At 43.2% G+C, this 20,943-nt stretch overlaps 1 protein-coding gene across 7 annotated transcripts in view; it reads right to left on the reverse strand.

Annotated features, from left to right (window-relative positions):
- Positions 1-739: 739 nt before the first annotated feature.
- Positions 740-20,943, reverse strand: part of PRTFDC1 (phosphoribosyl transferase domain containing 1) — a 71,376-nt gene continuing 51,172 nt past the window's right edge. For 3 of the 7 annotated variants that reach the window (XM_045008121.1, XM_045008115.1, XM_045008120.1), the window contains exons 4-8: positions 12,217-12,282; positions 8,952-8,969; positions 5,664-5,746; positions 5,166-5,212; positions 740-2,826 (exon numbers count right to left, since the gene is read on the reverse strand). In XM_045008121.1, coding sequence (XP_044864056.1) covers positions 2,504-2,826; positions 5,166-5,212; positions 5,664-5,746; positions 8,952-8,969; positions 12,217-12,282 — 537 coding nt within the window. In that variant the 3' untranslated portion in view covers positions 740-2,503. The remainder of the gene's footprint in view (positions 2,827-5,165; positions 5,213-5,663; positions 5,747-8,951; positions 8,970-12,216; positions 12,283-20,943) is intronic. The other 4 variants (XM_045008119.1, XM_045008118.1, XM_045008116.1 and 1 more) reach the window with 4 other exon arrangements.

Genomic DNA, 20,943 nt, shown 5'->3' on the forward strand with positions numbered 1-20,943 from the left:
ATAAGAGCAAAAAAAGTGAACTGCACTTGCTCATTACATACTCCGCAAGTTTTCCAGAATATATTCTCCACAAAACCAAAGTACATCTCTCTAATTCTAGTGAATCAATCTCTTCTGTTACAGTGACAATTCCTACATGTTACTAATTTTGATCTTGCAATCAATGACTTTTTATACAAAAACAATTCCCAACAATCTGGATTACTTCCATCTTAAATACTTGCCTTTAGTATTTATCAAATCATGTTTTAGTGTGTTTTTAATTAAGATAACACATTTTACATAATATAGTAACTCTAGAACTGAGCCTAACCATGCTTAGCTATCAAATATCCCAATACTAGTAAATGCATAGAATAAAATAAGATGCAACTCCCTTTATCACTTTCCCCCTTGGAATAGCTGGGTATAGTTTCTTTCCTTTTGCAAACTGAACAAGGATATTAAATGCAGGAAAACCTTTTTCAACAAGAATCCATATGAACATAAATAAATTGTTGAGGCAGGGAGGGGGAAATGCTAAACATTTTCTTTCCACCCCCCAGTAATTCCTATGATTACACTATTTCATATAATTAACATACTGGATTTTATCCAGATAACCCATGTACATAGGGTATGTTTAGATTACAATCCAAATACAAATTTTTAAAGGGCTGTTAACGGGTGAGCAAAAATACTGAAGCAGGAAAAAATCATAAACAACTGTGTAATGTAATAAGTGTTCTCACTGTTTCTTTATTAGTTTAAAGAAAACCGGAGCCTAACAACAATATACCTCATACAGTTCAGAACAAAGCTGTTGTTGTTATAGTTATTTACTTGGCATTTGCTTCCCTCAGGAAGTTATTGAGAACAGTTGTATGCAGCACATAATTACATTTTTCAAAGTAATACAACAGGTAAATTAACAAACATTTCAAAAATGCTGTTTAAGGAAAACAGAAAGTCTCTAGAGTCTTCAATATTTATGATGCTGACTTGTTTTTTATGATATTGAGTTTTTGTTATAAATGTTTACTGTTTTTATAGTAGGACTCTTCAAAACAGTCATTTCTGCATTCCTGTATAGGACAATTCACTATAGAAATGTCTTAACTTTGTTAAAAATGTTATGAAAACCAAAGTTATACTGGAATAACTGCCGTGCAAACATTAAACTTTTGTACTTTATTATTTTTAATTATGGAAATATGCCCTTGAAAACATTTTGTTCATTCCGTGACTTATGTCCCATACAAATAAAAGGACGCAGTTTAGAAACTGAAGCCTCACCACCATTGTTTTCTTTCAATTAAAATTCAGTATATTAAACACAGTTGAATACATCCATACATATATGACTCACCATTATCATCTCATCTTGAAAGTTCAAATCAAGAGTGTCTTGTAAAGGTTTATTTCAAAACATCATTAAGATTCATTGTATACTGTAGTTCAGAATATTCTAATGGAGCAGATAATAGTGGTCAGAAGTACACAAACACACACATTCATTTGAAACCTAACAGTGTATGAATTAACACTGAACATTAGTGCTGGATTTGATTAGAACTAAAGTGATGCTGAATTTACTGGTTAATACATGTTTGCAGTATTACAAAATCAAATTTAAAACACAATGTAAAGTTATGGCTGAGCAACTGTATATGACATTCCAAGGTATACAAACTGTAAAAATAATAAGTGATTTAGAGTGTCTGACTAAATGTAGAAAAGATGTATTCACAAGTCTGTAGGTAGATAAATTATTAGTCACAAGACACAGTATGTTGTAATTTTAGTATTTAAAACCTGCAATACTTTAAAAGCCCAATGCTTCATATTTAGAGAGGAGCACTCACTTTTGAATACCAAAGTCAATATCCTTAGAGGAAACCACTTTTTATACTGAGATGAAAGAAACATAAGTCTACTAAATTAGTTTTCAGGGATATGTTTCAAGGATTGTAGTCAAATTTCCAGTTCACTGAATGTACAGATCTTCAGGCTTGGACCCTACTGCTTCAGACTTTGTATTTTCCTTTGCCGTTGTCATTGATAACACATATGTGCTGAAACAACATGTCACAGATTGCAACAGTATAATTAATTACATTATTGAATTGTCTTTAATCAGAAATATATTTCATTTTTGACCAGCTAAATGGTCTAGTGATTAGTACCCTGCACTTTAGAGACCTAGATTTGAGTCATGATCCCAATCTCTCAGGCTGTATTTACACTAAGAATTTTTGGACTGTAATTCCCAACTGGTGAACCTCCATCACTGGTAGTACCAGTAGAAGTGCTAGACAAGTGTCAGGCCTCTTTTATCTCTGATTCACTGAGAACAGGGATAGAAGACAAAGTAATAAAACAGCTAAGCTATCTGAGCCGTACCTATATTACAGCTTCCACTGGTTGAGCTGCATTTATTGGGAATTACAGATCTCAAAAATCCTAGTATAGACAAGACCTCACTCTTCAGACTCATAGAAGATGGTAGTGTGGCAGAAGTGACTCATTCAGCTCTTGGGAGGTGGGGGAAAGAGATTTCAAGAGAAGAGGTAGGAAGGAATTGCTCACAATGCTTAACAACGACTCCTCTAGGAATGGTGTCTGAGGTTCTGAAGGGAGTTCTATTCGGTCCTCTTCTGCTGGAAGGACCATGGCCATGACATAAAGCCTCAAGGGAGAGGAAAATGACAGGCTCTTCAAGGCTCCAACAAACTGAAAAAAAATCTTGTTTATAGCTGAAAACACTTACATTTAGATCTCTGAAGTGCTCGTTGTAGTCTAAGGCATAACCTACCACAAACACATTTGGAATTTCAAATCCATAATCTGTATGGGGAAAAATAAACAGTATCAATGTAAAAATAAGTAAATATTCATTAAACAAACAATAAAGCTATTTAATGTGCTAGTTCTCTGAACAAGAAAATATATACATACAGAGCCAAATTCTGGCTGTGTTATCTTTTGGCCCTCAGACAGGTACAAATCATTATCACTAATGTGAGATTTAATTCTGGTCAGTTGTGGCCCCATGCCACAGATTATTTTGGTCTGGAGCATGAATGATCTGTGCCGACAGGCGGGAGGAGGTGATACACAGGGGCAGTTGTCAAATCAGTGGCATAATACACTGCAATTTCGTACCCCTAGTATCTTGTCCTAAATCGGATATCCCTCTGTGGTTCCAGTTGTGGAAGGAGCCAGAATCAAGGCAGAAAAGTTCAGCCCAAGTTGGGTTGCGGCTTCTTAAGCATGCATGTATATGTAAAGTCAATCTATACTTCATTACATAGGAAACAAAGAAAGATTCTTTTAGTGACTAATCCATAGGTAATAATTTATAGCCCTATATATGAGTCTATGCATTCTCTTTTGGGAACAGCAAATATTGTATTGCAATAGCACCAAAAGTGTGCCAGGTGCTGTACAAACTAAGACCCCAGTCCTGCAACGAGTAAATCACATGCTTACATTTAAGTATGTAAACAGACACATTAAGTGAACAAGACTATTCACATGCTCAAAGCTAAGTGCAAATGTAATTCTTTGTTAGTGTGGCATTTAGTACAGGATCAGCCCCACATAGGAAGATATAGGCCCTTCTCCAAATTGCTCACAGTCTAAAAAATAAATCCAGAATCTTCAAGACACACAAATAGGCGGGCATACAAATGTTACATATACAGAAACTAAAGGGTTTGCACCTATTAATGTCTGTGGATAAACTACCTCTGGAAGAGCAAATATAGCTAACTGGAAGAGCGGATACAAGCACTAGGGATGATTTAAGGAAACAGTGACCCCAAATGTTTTGTACTCTTGGGGTTTGTACTAATCATATCTGCTTCTTGTTACTTTTTACTTGAAATTTGCCATATGTATATACCTTTTTAAACGATATGTTAAAATACGTGTTTAAGTTTTTCCTTAGGGAAATGTCTTATTGAAGATTATATTTTACTTACATATTTAACCATAGTGAGTCCCATGAAATATATACTTAATATCATGGCCCAACTTCCATACATCAAAAGAGTCAAGAAACCAAAATGATGTACAGAAAGTGCCTCAGGGTGGAATGACTTGGTCACAGGCCAGGATACTATGCTAGAAACACAGGTCACAGCAGACATGCATTCTCCCTAGTGCAGAGTCCATGCCAGACCTCCAAGCACCTTTCACCCTACAATAACCTCCCTCTCTCCCAAATTTCAAACAAATACCCTCCCCTGGACAGCGTCACCCTCCCTCAAGACACTCACCTACCCTCTTTCCAAGATCTCCTCATTTCACCATCTACCCAGTGCAGGCAGATGCCCTTTCTTCTCCTCGTCCCGAATAAACAGACACCACTCCCCTCCTCAGTAGCAAGTGCAAGTGGGTCTTCTCCATGCAGATCCAGCTCTCTCAAATTTTAGCTCACATGCCTATCATTGTGTCATTTACTCTAACGAGCCTTTCATGGTGGTAGCTTGGTTCCTCCCCTATCATCTTTCCCCTGATTGACCTTATTATTCATAGTGTGATATAAGCATTTCAAAGAAGTGCATGCTGACTGACAGCAAAGCAGCAAAGGGCGGACAAATTATCAGAAAAAGAAGCCCAATCTATCCTGTGCTTTTTTGGTAGGTTACTTATAATTATCACTGTCTATCAAATAAACAAACTAACCTTTAAATAAGGATACTTGTTTTAACAAAACAAAATTGTTTTGTTATTATAATCAAACTCAATAGCTTGCAAATAACAATGGTACAAAGACATAACTTTCAGCTTAGAAGGAAACTGGTGGCTCTTTTAAGGGCAGAATGAGGGGTGGGAAGAAAAGGACTTGCTAACCCACAATGTTACCAAAGATAGAAGGGAAAGCACTTGCTTGTCATAGGTAAATTAATGATTTTCTTGTAAAGTTTTCAGCAGGGAACATCAGACTGAAAAAAACTGTTTAGGGTGTTAGTAGCCAGGGTATACTAATGAGGTCAGACCTTCCAAACTGCAGCACTCTGTATCATGACTATACAGTCCCTAGTCTCACTGGCCATGAGATTACTTACTGCAGAAGCTGAAACCCTGCACAGTGGTGGTATAATAGTATCCAATTCTACTGTTAGAATTATGTTAGCTTATTGGATCATGATGTAAAGAAAATTCTCACAAGCACTTACAGTCAGGTCTGTACCCATCAGGTTGGGATGTTCTTTTCACCAACAAACTATCATAAAAAAAAAGATTTTTTAATATAAAAAGTTGGATTTGTCTGGAGAACTTGTATTTAAAAATATATTCATTTTCTCCAAATCTCAGAACTGTAAGGATTCCCACTCCATTTCTGCCTCACCTCTCTAGAATATCAATGTCCTCCTAGCAGAGAAGAGAATGGGAATGGGAGATGGGAATGCTTCCCTACAAAGTCCATCTGTGCTACTCTTGAAATGGCTAATGGGGTCACTGCAGAACAATACAAAAGCATTTCTTCTCCTCTTCTCCACCCACATCTTAGTGACTCAGATAGCTGTTTCTGTAGTGCTCCCAGAAAAATAGTGTAGTGCAACAAGACTAAATTAGACTTGATCCTCCACAAGAAATCATGTTGTGCCACCATTAGAGTAACCATTTATTTTCTTTTAATAGTTAAACATGACTTTTGTGAATATTTTACTCACCTTGCTACCTTAATCATCTTTGGCTTATATTTTTCTATGTTATTAAGCAGAGCCTTCATAGTCCTTCCAGTTCCAATAATATCCTTTGCAAAACATGAAAAATATAATAAGGAAAAAATAATCATGGAACAGGAAACTTGAGTAAAATTAGAACTGTTTCATATTTTTATTTCTGGGGAAATGATGGTTTTGTTTTCTTCCCCTAATGTACCGAGAGTAATATCCGGAAAAGGTTGGGGAAGCGGTTCAGTTCTTTGAACCAGGCACTTTCCCCACAGGGACACAATTTAAGAGAAATACAAACAGGTTGGAGGATTGCCTGCTTTCTACTGTAAAGGTCTAAATTCTGCCCTTGGGTGCACTAGTGGGAATTCTGCTGACTTCAGTGGGCACTGCATATACATAACCATCAGATTTCTTATATCAAGCCCATGATCATAGTATCTCAGCACTTGTGCATCCAAGGACAGAATTTAGCCCTAAGAAGCATTTTGTCATGTAATCATAGAAATGTAGGGTTGGAAGGGACCTCAAGAGGTCATCTAATCCAGCTCCTTGCTCTAAGACAGGACCAAAAATACCTAGACCTTCTCTGAAGGTATTGGTATAATCTGTTCATAAAAACTTCCAGTGATGGAGATTCCACAACCTCCCTTGGAAGCCTATTCTAGAGTTTAACTACCTTTATAGTTAGAAAGTTTTTCCTAATATCTAACCTAAAACTCCCTTGCTAAAGATGAAGACCTTTACGTCTTGTCCTACCTTCAGTGATATGGATAACAATGAATCACCATCCTCTTTATAACAACCCTTAATATATTTGAAGACTATTATCAGGTTCCCTGTTAGTCTTTTTTTCGTAAGACTAAACATGCCTATTTTTTTTTACCCTTCCTCATAGCTCAGCTTTTCTAAACCTTTTATCATTTTTTTTTTTGCTCTCCTCTGGATTCTCTCCAATTTGTTCACATCTTTTTTAAACTGTGGTGCCCAGAATTGGACATAGTACTCCAGCTAAGGCATCACCAGTGCCAAGTTCAGTGGGACAATTACCCTCTCTGTTTAAGACACTCCTGATAAGACATCCTAGAATAAGAACCTTTTTTCACAACTGCATCACATTGTTAGTTCATAGGCAATTTGTGATCAACTATAACACTCAGTTCCTTTTCTGCAGTGCTACCACATAGCCAGTTATTCCCCATTTCATATCTATTTATTTTGCTTTTCATTCCTAAATTAAATATTTTGTACTTTATTGAATTTCATCATGTTGATTTCAGATCAATTCTCCAATTTGTCAAAGTTGTTTTGAATTCTAATCTCATTCCCCAAAGTGCTTGCAACTCCTCCCAGCTTGGTGTCATACACAAATTTTATATGCATACTCTCCACTCCATTATCCAAGTCATTAACGTTAATATTCAATACTACCAGACCAAGGGCAGACTCCTGTCGGATCCCACTTAATATGTCCTCCCAGTTTGACAGCGAACCAATGATAACTGCTCTCTGAGTATGGTTTTTCAACCAGTTATCTACTCTCCTTGTAGTAAATTCACCTAGACCATATTTCCCTAGTTTGCTTATGAGACTGTCATGTGGGACTGAGTCGAAAGCCATTCCAAAATCATAATATATCATATCTACAGCTTCCCCCACAACCAGCATGCCAGTAAACCAGTCATGACATACAGTGCAATGCATTTGAATATTCATGGCAGTGTGTTCTGCCATCTAAATGGACACATATACTATTGTATCAGAGTTTCCCTAATCCATGAGTATATGGCTATGTAACTGAATATTGCTTGACGAGCAGATGGTGATACTAAAACTCTGTGGGTGTGCAATTTCAGTTGGCAAAATCTTATCACTACTCCTCAGCTACCACATTTTAATATAATTTGCTGCAGATTTTTTTTATCCTTTATGAGAGCATGGGGCTAAACCAACCTGATTACAGAATGGGCCTCACCTGAGAGGAATCAGGTAATTTGTGTAAAAAGAAGCCATAGTTAAGTAGTGATAAAGCCCAGATGGGGACAGAGCTGGAGGGAGGTTCCTATAAAGGCAGGAAGCGGCAGTAAAAAGGGGAAGCTCAGGAAACGGCCACTGTAACTAGAGATAGCAGGGAACAAGAAGGGTCCTGCAGGGTCCTGAGTCAGCAGGCAGGAAGGCCTGGGAGAGACCCTGACAAAACAGGGAAGAGAATTAGGAATAGTTAAGCATTTCTGGACTTTTAGTTTTGGACAACTGAGACCCTGGATGAGGAGGACCAAAGACTGTGACCTGGCTGAAGGGCTGACTACAGCACTGGGGTGACTGTTGGCAGGGGTTGTTAGCACAGTGAGATAGCCGCAATGCCATGCCTGGCCATATGTGGTTCCCTAGTGTTGGGTGGACTGTTAAATCACCGTTGAAGAAACAAGTGCTACACAATACCAAGGGTCCTGCTTTATTACTCAAACAACCAATGGATCTCTTTACTTTTTGATTTTTCCTTCCACACTGACAAACTCAAAATCCTGCCCACTATTAACACCCCCCATGTCACGTTCCATGCTGCTTACCCTCACAACTCTTCCCCTCATGGGAAGATTTAGCTGGTATGCCAATCACATTCTGATGTGTTCACAGATATGGCTGATGTGGCTTTTCTCCCTTTAAGGCATATGTTACATTTAAAGATAACTACAGATACAGAGAGAGCTTTTGCAATTCCTTCCAGTGAGATCTACTTTCCACCACCTCTCCCTCTCAATAGCATTGCTTCAGGCTAGCCACTTTCCTTTGAAGTGCTGGCATGATGGAACACTCCAGAATGCACAGTGCTGATAATCAGTCATGGGCACTTCAGAGAAAGACAGTCTGAACCAGACATGTCTGTGAATAAGACATACAGCTTCAGTGCTGTGCGAGGGATATCCAGGACCATACCATTTTACCAGTTCCATCCCAAAGCCATGCAATCAGGAAGCTTAGGACAGCCTCTACTGTCCCCCAAACTACTGAACAACTAGCAGAAGAAAGCAGCAATTTGTGACACCATCAATAAAAAAAGATCAGGTTCCTGGGCACTAACCCATGAGAGCAGCACAAATATGGTGTCATTGGTAAGCTTATCAGAGGTGGTGGAGGGATCAGCACCGAAATAAAATGCTTCCTTTCTTTATTGCCCTCCCACCTCATGAAGGGGGAACATTATCACTGACAGCATTTTAGAAGTTGACCACAGAATTATGACTTTATTATCTATGTATAATATTGTATGACTAGCCACCTTACCTCCACGATTAACACACTCTGAAACAAAACAAAAGAAACTCAGTTATATAGGATTGTTTACAGGAAGTAATGCAAACTGCATCATAATACATGCTAACTAAAATAAACAAGCATTTTAAAAAAAATAAACGTTAAAGCTAAATTAGGGCCTTTATGCAGCTGTGCAACAGGTGGGGCACAAACAGCCTCCCTATTATTTTATGGCCTGAATAAGAGACAGTCCCAATTGCAGGCACAGCATTCACAGGCTATTGCCCTCCCCAACTGTGTGACAGGCAGCAGCACTTGTCATCTATGTATGAAGGGGTATAGCAGCAGGTAGTGCAATCAGATGGGAGAGATTCAACTGGAAGTATATTGCTTAAAAGCTGTAGTAGGCTGTTCATAGTATATCCAAAGATAAATAGTCTGAACACTATGTACTAGTGAGAAATTGGTCTTTGACTGCTTCCAGTCTTCTAAACATAACAAAAATTTGCTTTAATCTTCTTCTTTTTTTTTTTAAAAAGGCACATAATGTTTGTCCTCAGAAATGTCAAGCTTTGTATAATCATGTCACCTGAAGTCATTCAGGTTTATAAGTGTCTTGTAACTGAGATAACAGAAGTATGGATTACGAATGGTTGCTCTAAGAAATATCAAAGATGCTATATTTTTATATCTAAATTGATACATCATATATAGATAATACACAAAAAAACTATGTTAAAAGAACACTGTTTAGGTTGAGAAGTCAAGCACCCAAGAGTTAGGAAATGCACAGCCAACCTTAATGCTAGCAACTTTAATTCTGCCCCCCTTCACATATACACCTCTACCCCGATATAAAGCGACCCGATATAACACGAATTCGGATATAACACGGTAAAGCTGAGCTCCGGGGGGGGGGGAGGGGGGCAGGGGGGCGGGGCTGTGCACTCCAGTGGATCAGAGCATGTTTGATATAACGCGGTTTCACCTATAATGCGATAAGATATTTGGCTCCCGAGGACAGCATTATATTGGGGTAGAGGTGTACATTATTGTTATGCTGGGGGTTGGCATGAGGCTGTTGGGCATGAAGGTCATCTTGCACTTATGCTAAATGAGGGAAAAATTAAATGCCCATTTCTTTAGTGATAGCTGAAACAATGGAAAACCATTGCTTAAGGACTAAATTGCATGCAAGCTTGGGTGGCTGGACCATGAAGGCTAAGGGGTTTCCTGGGAGTCTGATAATGTGTATGGGGAGGGATTGGTTTGATTGTATCAGTGTGTCTGCCAGCAGAAGCCGACAGAGAAGGCAGCAAAAAAGCTAAAGAGGCAAGAAAAGTACTTGATAATATTGCCCTGATAGTGTGAAGAGGGAATTTTTTTTTTTTTTGGCAGAGTGCTGGCTAGAAAGAGGCTTCTAACTGTAAGCAGAGAAACTAACTTCTACTGTTAGATTTCTTACTGCTTTCAGGGAAACAGGACTTAGTGTATATTCTCTGTAAATAAACAACAGTGTATCAAAAATACATAATTTTATTATCAATTTCTACTCCTAATGGAAACAACCTTCAAGACCCTGAGTATTGGCTAAGCCAGTGGTTTTCAAACTGTGGGTCGCGACCCACTGCTGGGTCACAGAATGTAAGGCATTGTGTCACAGCGGCTCTGGTCAGCACTGCTGACCAGGCCGTTAAAAGACCCATCAGCGGTGCTGCCCAGCTAGGGCAGCCTAGTCCCTACCTGCTCCGACACCATGCTGCGCCCTGGAAGCAGCCTGCAGCAGGTCCGGATCCTAGGTGGGGGGGCCATGGGGCTCCACATGCTGCCCCGAGCACCGGTTCCGCACTCCCATTGGCCGGAAACCAACGGGGGGTGGGGGGACAGCTCTGGAAGGGAATGTGTTCTAGTAGACACAGATTCTTCTGCCTCACCCTTGTCCCTGTCTTGTCTCTTCTCCATTCCCGGCTTCTTGTCCTATCCCATTCTCATAGCCTACCCAGTCCCAGTCTCCACACCTCAGGCTTCTCATCCCGATTCCAATCTCCTGGCACAGACAATCATTTTCTCCCACTTCGGGCTCACTGAGTTTTAATTTCACCTCCACACTCCACAAGTTTCTCTCAGCATGAACAATTTCAGCCTGAATGGTTAAAATTTGTACAAACCTATAAGTAATTGAAAATAGGGTCTTAAAATGGGACTGGTCAGGCAACCTAGCAGCCTCACCTATAATGGGGCAGGGGAGAGACACACACACACACACATAGACACGCACACAAAATCATCACTCAGAAAAACTGTATCTCTAACGCTGGATTAACTAGAAAGTGCTAAATGAAATCATGTTTGTCAAGAACATGACTAACACTTAGGGTTTGATTTGGAGAACAATTCCCACCCAGCTGGAATTGTGAGTGCAAACTGAGGACATATCTGCTATTAAAATTTCTTAGAATATAGTACTTTGTCATTCAAATTCTAGTTGCACCAAAATCTACTTAATATTAATGTATTATTTTAACTTGTTTTCTACTCTCTTTTCTCAATGTGACATAGTACAACAAAATAAATTATCAGATTAATGCCACATTTGAATCTGTTTTACAAAGGAAAGTGATGTTATGCAATGCCAATTCATACAAGAATAACTGCCTTTTTAGTGTAAATAACAAAATGGGTATTACATTGCGATAATTCACAGTGAAGCTTACTTTTCTGCCTATTTTCCACATAGACCATCTGCATAATGAAATCATTCTTCCTTCCTCTTTAAGTACTGCTTTGTATAACTATGCCTGGATTAAAACAGTCTTTTCAATGAATCAAATCTCTATTTCTCTTTCATCATCAGTATGTTCAGCCATAGTGGAAAAGGAAACTCAGTCATACAGAATGCTCTTCAGATTGCCAAATACTGGAAATAAAATATCCTATCTGATTCAGTTAAGCAATTTACAAGTCCCACAATTAATTTTTTTTACAATTCAACAAAATATTAGAATCTTCAAATACTCAGAAATATGGGCTAAATTCTGCCCCAGTTATATCCCTGCAATCCCATTACAAGTAATGGAGTTACAGAGATATAACAGGACAGAACTTCGTTCCTTGTTTACAAAAAGAAATAAAATAAAACCACTTTCATTTAAATGAATTGGTTAAACTATAAAAGTGTTACATTTCCAACTGAACAGCTATTACAGATTGTGTTCTTCCATATAGAATCAGACCCCTTTTTCCAACAGCTTCTTAGTTGATGTACTACTTAATTTTCTATTTAAAATTAACAAACCTTTCCAGTCAGCTTTGAAAGATCTTCTCTTCCTATTATCTGCATATCTTGTGTAGACTGATCATTCTGAAAGAAGATAATACCTTTAAATTGTATTTAATTACGTAAGTGTTAGAACAGAAAAAAATAAATAGTTTTGGATTCTTTGGCTCCTCTAATTCCAATTACCAACATTTTTATGTCAAGTCTTAGCACTAGTATATGGCAGAATCATTCTATAAGCTTTTTTCTTTTGGCCTGACAATCTTCTCCTTAATAGAAGATTCCTTTCTCAACTTGTCTCTATGTGCATGTGACATTATTTATATTTCTGCTCCCACCAATATATACCTGCACTAAGGGTTTTTTTTTTCTCAGAGAAGTGATGTTCCTCTGTTCATTCTTTCTCATTCTGACATGTGTGGAACAGTATCTTTGCCCTTAATGTGCCACACACACACACACCTTACAATAAGAAAGGGGGAAAAAAAACAAGAGAACATCATCACTTGATAAATACCAGTAGTCATTTTCTTATTAGCAGAATCACTATGGATATAGATAGAACACACCTACAGGTATTACTTGTGATGAGTGGTAAGCTATTTCAGAACCAATACACTTAATTTATTTTGAAAAATAAAAGGATGCGTTGATTTCACAGTCATCCCTGTCTACATGTGTTTTAATCTCTATACATATAGGGAAATGCAATTTAATCTTTTTTAATGGATTCAAATGAAATGTGTCAGGTCAATTCAATAAAATGAATATTCTGATGTGGGTCAAACTGACCTGAAACAAAACATTTCATTTTGATTATCCCACGGTAAATTTTGATTTTTGCAGAAACTGCATTTTTAATCAGAAAATCATTCAGGTAGAAATTTTTCTAGCAGCTCTCTAATCAAAAACCACTAATATCAGTAGAAAAGGACTGGACCACACGATCAGAACAGATAGAAAATTAATTTTTGATGGAATGCACAGATGTCTTAAATGAGTAACACAGATTAAAGTAAAAAAAACAAAAACAAAAAACAAAAAACAAAAAATAGGCCTGCAGAGGAAGTACACTCTTCCCACTTAAAGAAAGAGAATTGGTAAGAAATAAAAATAATAGATAGTGTCTGTACTGACTTGGCAAAAACTAAGATAATACCGCATAATTTTAGGGAGAGTGTTACTCTAACTTTAAGAAATAGCTGCAGAACCAGTATTTTCTTAACGTGACACTAGTTTATTAGTAACATCAGAAAACTGTACAGCTATGAAAATATTACAAAATGTGCAACTTTTAACATTTTTCTTATATTTTATCAACTTTTAAAACAAAGAAATTTTTTGAAAGGAAATAAAAGTTTTCACAATTGTTAAAATCAAATGACCATGATTTATTTTAAAAATTGGTGCCTCCAGTTCGGGTTCTAAGTCCGTGATTAAACACCTGTATTGGTGTCCTGTTTTTCAAAAGTACTGGGTACAAAGATTGCAGGATACTCATCTGATATCCTCAGCTGGAGTTTACTAGAGAGACTTTATGTTATAAATTAGTGGAACACATCCCCTATCTGCATTTCTTCACCATCAACAATATGGATATATTCCACTTGACCTTATATCCATTATATGCCTTGTGTGAGGTTCTGTGGTGCACCTCAAAGAGAGGTATTTCTTGCAGTGCAGGTGGAGAGGAGCTATGTTAGCTTCAACCCACCTTCCTGATCTTAGGCTGGCATAATTCAAATTGTCTAGGTGCCTATCTAAATTACAGCAGCCTTCCTGGACTACCCTATGGGTCACAATGTTTTCTGAACACACCACAGTGATACATGGTGCAGTCCACCCATAACGCAGCCTTCTCACCCCCAGCCTCACCCCTACCTCAGGACATGCAAAAGGGGGCTCTCAGAGAACAATCTTATAGCTGTCTTTACAGTTCCTTAGCTGGGAAAATTCTCCCCAGCTGGATTGGGGGCTTTTAGATCCTCTTTATACTGCTCCAGCCCCTTTACCCAGAGAAACAGGGACACAGTGGGGAGAGGATTGCACCCCTTATATTTTTAAATATAAAAGTTAGTGCTTTTTTCTTAAAGGACAATGTAAAAGTAAAAAAAAAAAAAAAGCTTCCTAAGGAATTTTTTTTTAATACTAAACACAAAATGGAAAAGATATAGAATGTATTTTTCTATAAGTTCTTTATATGAAAAAAAATCAAAAACATATAATAAACTACTTGGCCTAGAGCAAAATAGATCAGCCCTTAAAAATCTAGTGAACAGGTTGAAACAGCTATATAAGGCAAAGACACTGAAAATATCTGAAGTGAACTAGAATTGTAAGTGGAAATGTAATCACTCTTCTGGTTGAAAAAGCTGAGAAAGCCTTGAAATACACTATACAACTTATCTTGGAAAATTTAATAACAAACAAACTGCTTATCAGAAAATTAAAGGAAAATAATGAAGCTAATTTAGAGTCCTATCTGCACACTACTAAGGATTTGATTACTGAAAAAAGACGGTTACCTTTTCTAACTGTTGTTCTTTGAGATGTGTGGCTCATGTCCATTCCATTGTAGGTGCGTGCGCTTGCCACTTGAACCGGTGCTGGAAGTTTTTCCCTCAGTGGTATCTGTAGGGGACCGGCTCTGATGCTGTCTGGAGTGGTGCGCATATGCACCAGTATAAGGCATGCCACCGGTTCCCCGCCGCCTCAGTTCCTTCTTGCCGGTACTCTGACAGAGGGGAAGGAGGGCGGGTCATAGAATGGACATGAGAAACACATCTTGAAGAACAACAGTTACAAAACTTTTCTTCTTTGAATGCTTGCTCATGTCCATTCCATTGTAGATGACTCCCAAGCAGTACCACCAGAAGCAGGTAAGAATTCACAGACATGTTAATTGCAACTCAGCTCTGCAGAAGCCAGCATCATCTCTGGCCTATTGAGTGATGGTGTAATCCATCGTGAATGTGTGTACTGAAGACCACATCGTGGCCTGCAGATGTCCTGGATAGGGACATGTGCCAGGAAGGCAGCCAAAGATGCCTGCACCCTAATCAAGTGAACCTTCACTATCGGTGGAGGCACAGCCTGTGCCAATTCATAACAAGTATGGATGAAGGTGGTGATCCAATTCGAGATCCTCTGAGAGGACACCAGATGGCCCTTTGTCCTGTCATCTATTGCGATAAAGAGCTGGGTCAATCTGTGGAAGGGCTTGGTGCGCTCCAAGTAGAAAGCCAGGGTGCGCCTGACATCTAGAGTGTGCAGCCACCTCTCCTCATTGGTGGTGTGCGGCTTTGGACAGAACACTGGGAGGAAGATATCCTGGTTGACATGGAAGTGCAACACCACCTTTGGCAGGAAGGCTGAATGGGGTTGCAGCTGGATCTTGTCCTTGTAGAATACCATGTATGGGGGCTCCAAAGTGAGGGCTTTAATCTCGGAGACATGTCTCGCAGAGGTAATAGCTACGAGGAATGCAACCTTCCACAACAAGTGGGAAAGGGAACAAGACGACATAGGCTTAAAGGGTGGACCCGTGAGCCTGGAGAGGACCAGATTGAGGTCCCATTGGGGAACTGGGTCCCGGATCAGAGGGAAGAGTTTTTTAAGGCCTTTCAGGACCCTGATCAACATCTCATTCAAGAATACCAATCTACTTCGATGTGAGGATGGAAGGCCGGTATGGCTGCCAGGTACACCTTGATCAAAGAGAAGGTGAGGCCCTGGTGCTTTAACTGAAGCAGGTAATCCAGGATGGACTGCAGAGACGATTGGGTCGGGGGGATATTGCACTCCGATGCCCAGGAGGAGAAATGCTTCTGCTTTGCCAGGTAAGTTGCTCTGGTGGAGGGCTTTCTGCTCTCCAAGAGAACCTGCTGTACCTGACTAGAGCAGGTTTGTTCTTCTTGATTCAGCCACGCAGCATCCAAGCTGTGAGGTGGAGAGAGGTGAGGTTTGGGTGCAGGAGCCGACTTTGATCCTAAGAGAGTAGGCCAGGAGCTCAGCAGTCTCTCTCTGCCTTTAGAGGGAGAAGGGCCTGGCTGCTAGGGAGCGTACCTGGGTACCTAAGGTGGAGCAGGGCTGGGGGAAGGCAAGAGGAGCTGGGGAGCTCTGTCCTGGAACCCCCCGCCCAGGCTGCAGGCCTAGGGTAAGGCCAACTGGGTACTGGAGTTGCAAAAGGGGCAGCCCACGGGTAAGCAGAGGCAGCAGGTCCAAACCCCTTTGCTTGTGATGAGTGGCTTATACTGCAGTCTGCCCCAGTGAACGGGGGCTAGATGGAGACTGGGCAGTAGCCAAGACTGAGGCAAAGTGGGGATAGTGGGTGAGGGTTCCCTGGGGAGGGGAGACCCAAAGAGAAAGATGTGACTGACAGGGGCAGCACCCCAGATAAAGGGGCACTGGGTCCAGGAGGGACACGGGGGCCAGAGGACAGGCAAATAACCAGCCTGCAGAGGGCGCTCCGGAGCTGGAACGAGCTAATTCCTGGAAGTCACCAGCAGGAGGCGCCACAGGGGTGAGTCCGCACCTCTACACACCCCCTGTGGCTGGGAGTGGTGCCACACAGATGGAGACCGCCAGAAGGGTGCCAGGACAGGTTTACCCCTCGAATAAGGCACCTCAGTGGCCAGCTTGGCAGCAGTGGAAGGGACAGTATGGTCTGAAAGGCCTCTGGTGTGGATGGCACTGCCAGGTGCCAAGTGCCTCTGCCATTTCCCAGGGTGGTAATGGGGTCTTGAAGTGGGCTCGACAGCTCAATGGGAGTTGGAGCCTGGCCACCGTTTGGAGGGGAAGAGCTGCCTTGCGCATGTCTTTGCTCTCCTCCTTCCCTTTATCGGACATAGGAGAACGTCCCCTCCAGGCCTTTCTTTGCTTTTTAGCCAGTACCAGGGATATGGATCGGTGCTGGTTGGAAATAGGGGCCAGTGGCACGCTCCGCACCGAGGCCGCGGTGCTTGGAGCAGAGTCCAATATTGTCGGCTCCGCAGCCGGTGCAAGGGCCGACTCAACAAGGAGCCCTCAAGAGTCAAATGTCCCGCTCCTGCTTGGTCCTCGGCCTGAAGCTCTTGCAAATGTGACACTTGTTGCTCACATGGGTTTTCCCCTAAACACTTCACTGGGGATCACTGACTGGCATAAATTTTTTGCAACAGTCACAACGTTTGAAGCCTGGGGACTGGGGAATGCTCCGTCCCAAGGCTAAATCCCGTATGGGACTAACTATTTCTAACTTAACACTTAAGGAACTACTAACTAACTATATACAACAAATTCACTGCTAGGCACAATAGAGATAGGAAAGCTTGCGAAGGCAAGGAAATGTTCCAGCATCATCACTGGCAGTAAGAAGGAACTGAAGGCGGGGGGAGCTGGCGGCACCCCTTATATGAGTGCAGGCACCAGAGCTGGTGCCCTATGGATACCACTAAGGGAAAAACCTTCTAGCACCAGTGCATGTGGCGAGCACACACCTGTACAATGGAATGGACATGAGCAAGCACTCAAAGAAGAACAAAGGCTATCTATGAAATTTTTGCAGGTTTTAATTTCACACCACAATCAATCTATATGAACAGAAAGCAGCAATCTGGATTAAATCTTTCAATACCCCTTTTATGATCCTTCCGGTATGGCATGCAATCCCAAACAACCTCTTCAATGCGACATAAAAGACGGTTACTCACCATAGTAACTGTTGTTCTTCGAGATGTGTTGCTCCTATCCATTCCAATGTAGGTGTGCGCGCTGCGCGTGCACGGCTTCTCCGGAACATTTTTACCCTAGCAACTCCGGCGAGCCGGCTGGCGCCCCCTGGAGTGGCGCCGCCATGGCGCTGGTTATATACCCCAGCTGGCCCGTCCGCTCCTCAGTTCCTTCTTGCCGGCTACTCCGACAGTGGGGAAGGAGGGCGGGTCTGGAATGGATAGGAGCAACACATCTCGAAGAACAACAGTTACTACGGTGAGTAACCGTCTTTTCTTCTTCGAGTGATTGCTCCTATGCATTCCAATGTAGGTGATTCCCAAGCCTTACCTAGGCGGTGGGGTCGGAGTGAGACGTGGCCGAGTGTAAGACCGCTGAGCCAAAGGCTGCATCGTCTCGAGACTGTTGCACCAATGCGTAGTGGGAAGCGAAGGTGTGTACCGAAGACCAGGTAGCCGCCCTACAGATGTCCTGGATGGGGACATGGGCCAGGAAGGCGGCCGAAGAAGCGTGCGCTCTGGTCGAATGAGCGGTGAGGCGGCATGGGGGGACGCGAGCAAGCTCGTAGCACGTTCGTATACATGACGTCACCCAGGATGAAATCCGCTGCGAGGATACCGGCTTGCCTTTCATGCGATCGGCGATTGCCACAAACAGCTGGGTCGAAAGCCGGAAGGGCTTCGTCCGGTCGATGTAGAAAGCGAGGGCCCTGCGGACGTCCAGGGTGTGGAGCTGCTGCTCACGAGGTGAGGCGTGCGGCTTCGGGAAGAAGACCGGGAGGAAGATCTCTTGGTTGAGGTGGAAGGCTGATACCACCTTGGGGAGGAAGGCCGGGTGCGGTCGAAGCTGCACCTTATCCGCATGGAAGACGGTATACGGGGGCCCGGCCGTCAGGGCGCGGAGCTCCGAGACTCGTCTGGCGGATGTAATTGCCACGAGGAAGGCCATCTTCCAAGTGAGATAAAGCAGAGAGCACGTGGCCAGGGGCTCGAAGGGCGGTCCCATCATCTGGGCCAGAACCAGGTTCAAATCCCAGGTCGGGGCAGGAGGACGTACCGGCGGGTACAGACGGTCTAGACCTTTAAGGAAGCGGGCAACCATCGGGTGAGAGAAGACAGACCGACCTCCGATGGCGGGCCGAAAGGCTGACAGAGCCGCCAGGTGCACCTTCAGGGAAGAGATCGCAAGACCTTGACCTTTCAGGTACCAGAGGTAGTCGAGGATGGTCGAGATAGGGACCAAGAATGGGTTAAGACCTCGCTGGTCGCACCACAGTGCGAAGCGTTTCCACTTCGTGAGGTAGGTAGAGCGCGTCGAAGGCTTTCTACTTTCGAGCAGGACTTGTTGCACCGCCGACGAACAACCCCTCTCTGCGTCGGTCAACCACTCAGGAACCAAGCTGTAAGATGCAGCGACTGCAGGTTCGGGTGACAAAGCCTGCCGAGGTCCTGAGTGATGAGGTCCGGCCATAACGGGAGGGGAATGGGATCCCGAACTGACAGCTCGAGCAGCAGGGTGTACCAGTGCTGTCTCGGCCAGGCCGGAGCGACGAGTATTACGCGGGCCCTGTCCCTCCGAAGCTTGAGTAACACTCGGTGTACGAGTGGAAACGGGGGAAACGCGTAGAGGAGGGGACCTGTCCACGTCAGGAGGAACGCATCCAAGAGGGAGCCCGGAGCTCGATCTTGGTACGAGCAGAACCTGGTGCACTTCCTGTTGACCCTGGAGGCGAACAGGTCTATCTGGGGAAACCCCCACCTCTGGAAGATTGTATAAGCCACATCCGGGCGAAGGGACCACTCGTGGGAGGCGAACGACCTGCTGAGATGGTCTGCCAACGTGTTCTGCACCCCCGGCAGAAAAAACACTTCGAGGCGAATCGAGTGGGTCACGCAAAGGTCCCATAGGAGCATCGCTTCTCTGCAGAGCGGGGAGGATCGGGCTCCGCCCTGCTTGTTTACGTAAAACATTGCTGTAGTGTTGTCCGTGTACACCGCTACAGAGCGGTCCTGCAGGTGGGCCCAAAAGGCAAGACACGCCAAGCGGATCGCTCTCAACTCCCGGACGTTGATGTGGAGGGAGAGCTCCTGGGCCGACCAGAGACCCTGGGTGTGCAGGTCGCCTATGTGAGCACCCCAGCCGAGTGCCGAGGCGTCTGTGGTCAGGGTGACCGACGGGCGAGGAGGGCGGAACGGAACCCCTGCGCAGACAACCTCCGGATCCAGCCACCAGGTGAGCGACTGGAGAGTGGGCTTCGTAACCGTAACCACCATGTCTATGCTGTCGCGGTGGGGGTGGTAAACCGATGACAGCCACATCTGGAACGGGCGAAGCCGCAGCCTTGCGTTCGCGGTCACGAACGTGCACGCCGCCATGTGCCCCAGCAGGCGCAGGCAGGATCGCACCGTCGTTGAAGGGAAGGCCTGCAGGGCCTGTATGAGCGAGACCATTGTCTCGTGCCGAAGACGAGGGAGGCAGGCTCTGGCTAAATTGGAGTCGAGCACCGCTCCTATGAACTCCACCCTTTGTGCTGGAGTTAGGCTGGACTTCTCGGTACTGATCAGGAGGCCTAGTGAATGGAACAGATACCGGACTTCGGTCACCTGAGCTGCTACCAGTTCTTGGGAACGACCCCGAATCAGCCAGTCGTCGAGATACGGGTACACATGTATCCGACGACGGCGGAGGGCTGCGGCCACGACTGCCATACACTTGGTGAACACCCTCGGTGCGGTGGAGAGGCCAAAGGGCAGTACCGCAAACTGGTAGTGAGCTTCGTTGATCACGAAGCGCAGGTAGCGTCTGTGGGGGGGGGTATATTGCCACATGAAAGTAAGCATCCTTCATGTCGAGGGCGGCAAACCAGTCTCCCGGATCCAAGGAAGGGATGATGGTCCCCAGGGTCACCATACGAAACCTGAGCTTGCACAGGTGTCTGTTGAGCTCCCGGAGGTCCAAGATGGGACGAAGACCTCCTTTCGCCTTGGGGATGAGAAAGTATCTGGAATAGAATCCCCTGCCCCGCCTGCTGCGAGG

The sequence above is a fragment of the Mauremys mutica genome, chromosome 2 (genome assembly GCF_020497125.1).
Source record: "Mauremys mutica isolate MM-2020 ecotype Southern chromosome 2, ASM2049712v1, whole genome shotgun sequence".
Taxonomy (NCBI): Eukaryota; Metazoa; Chordata; order Testudines; family Geoemydidae; genus Mauremys; species Mauremys mutica.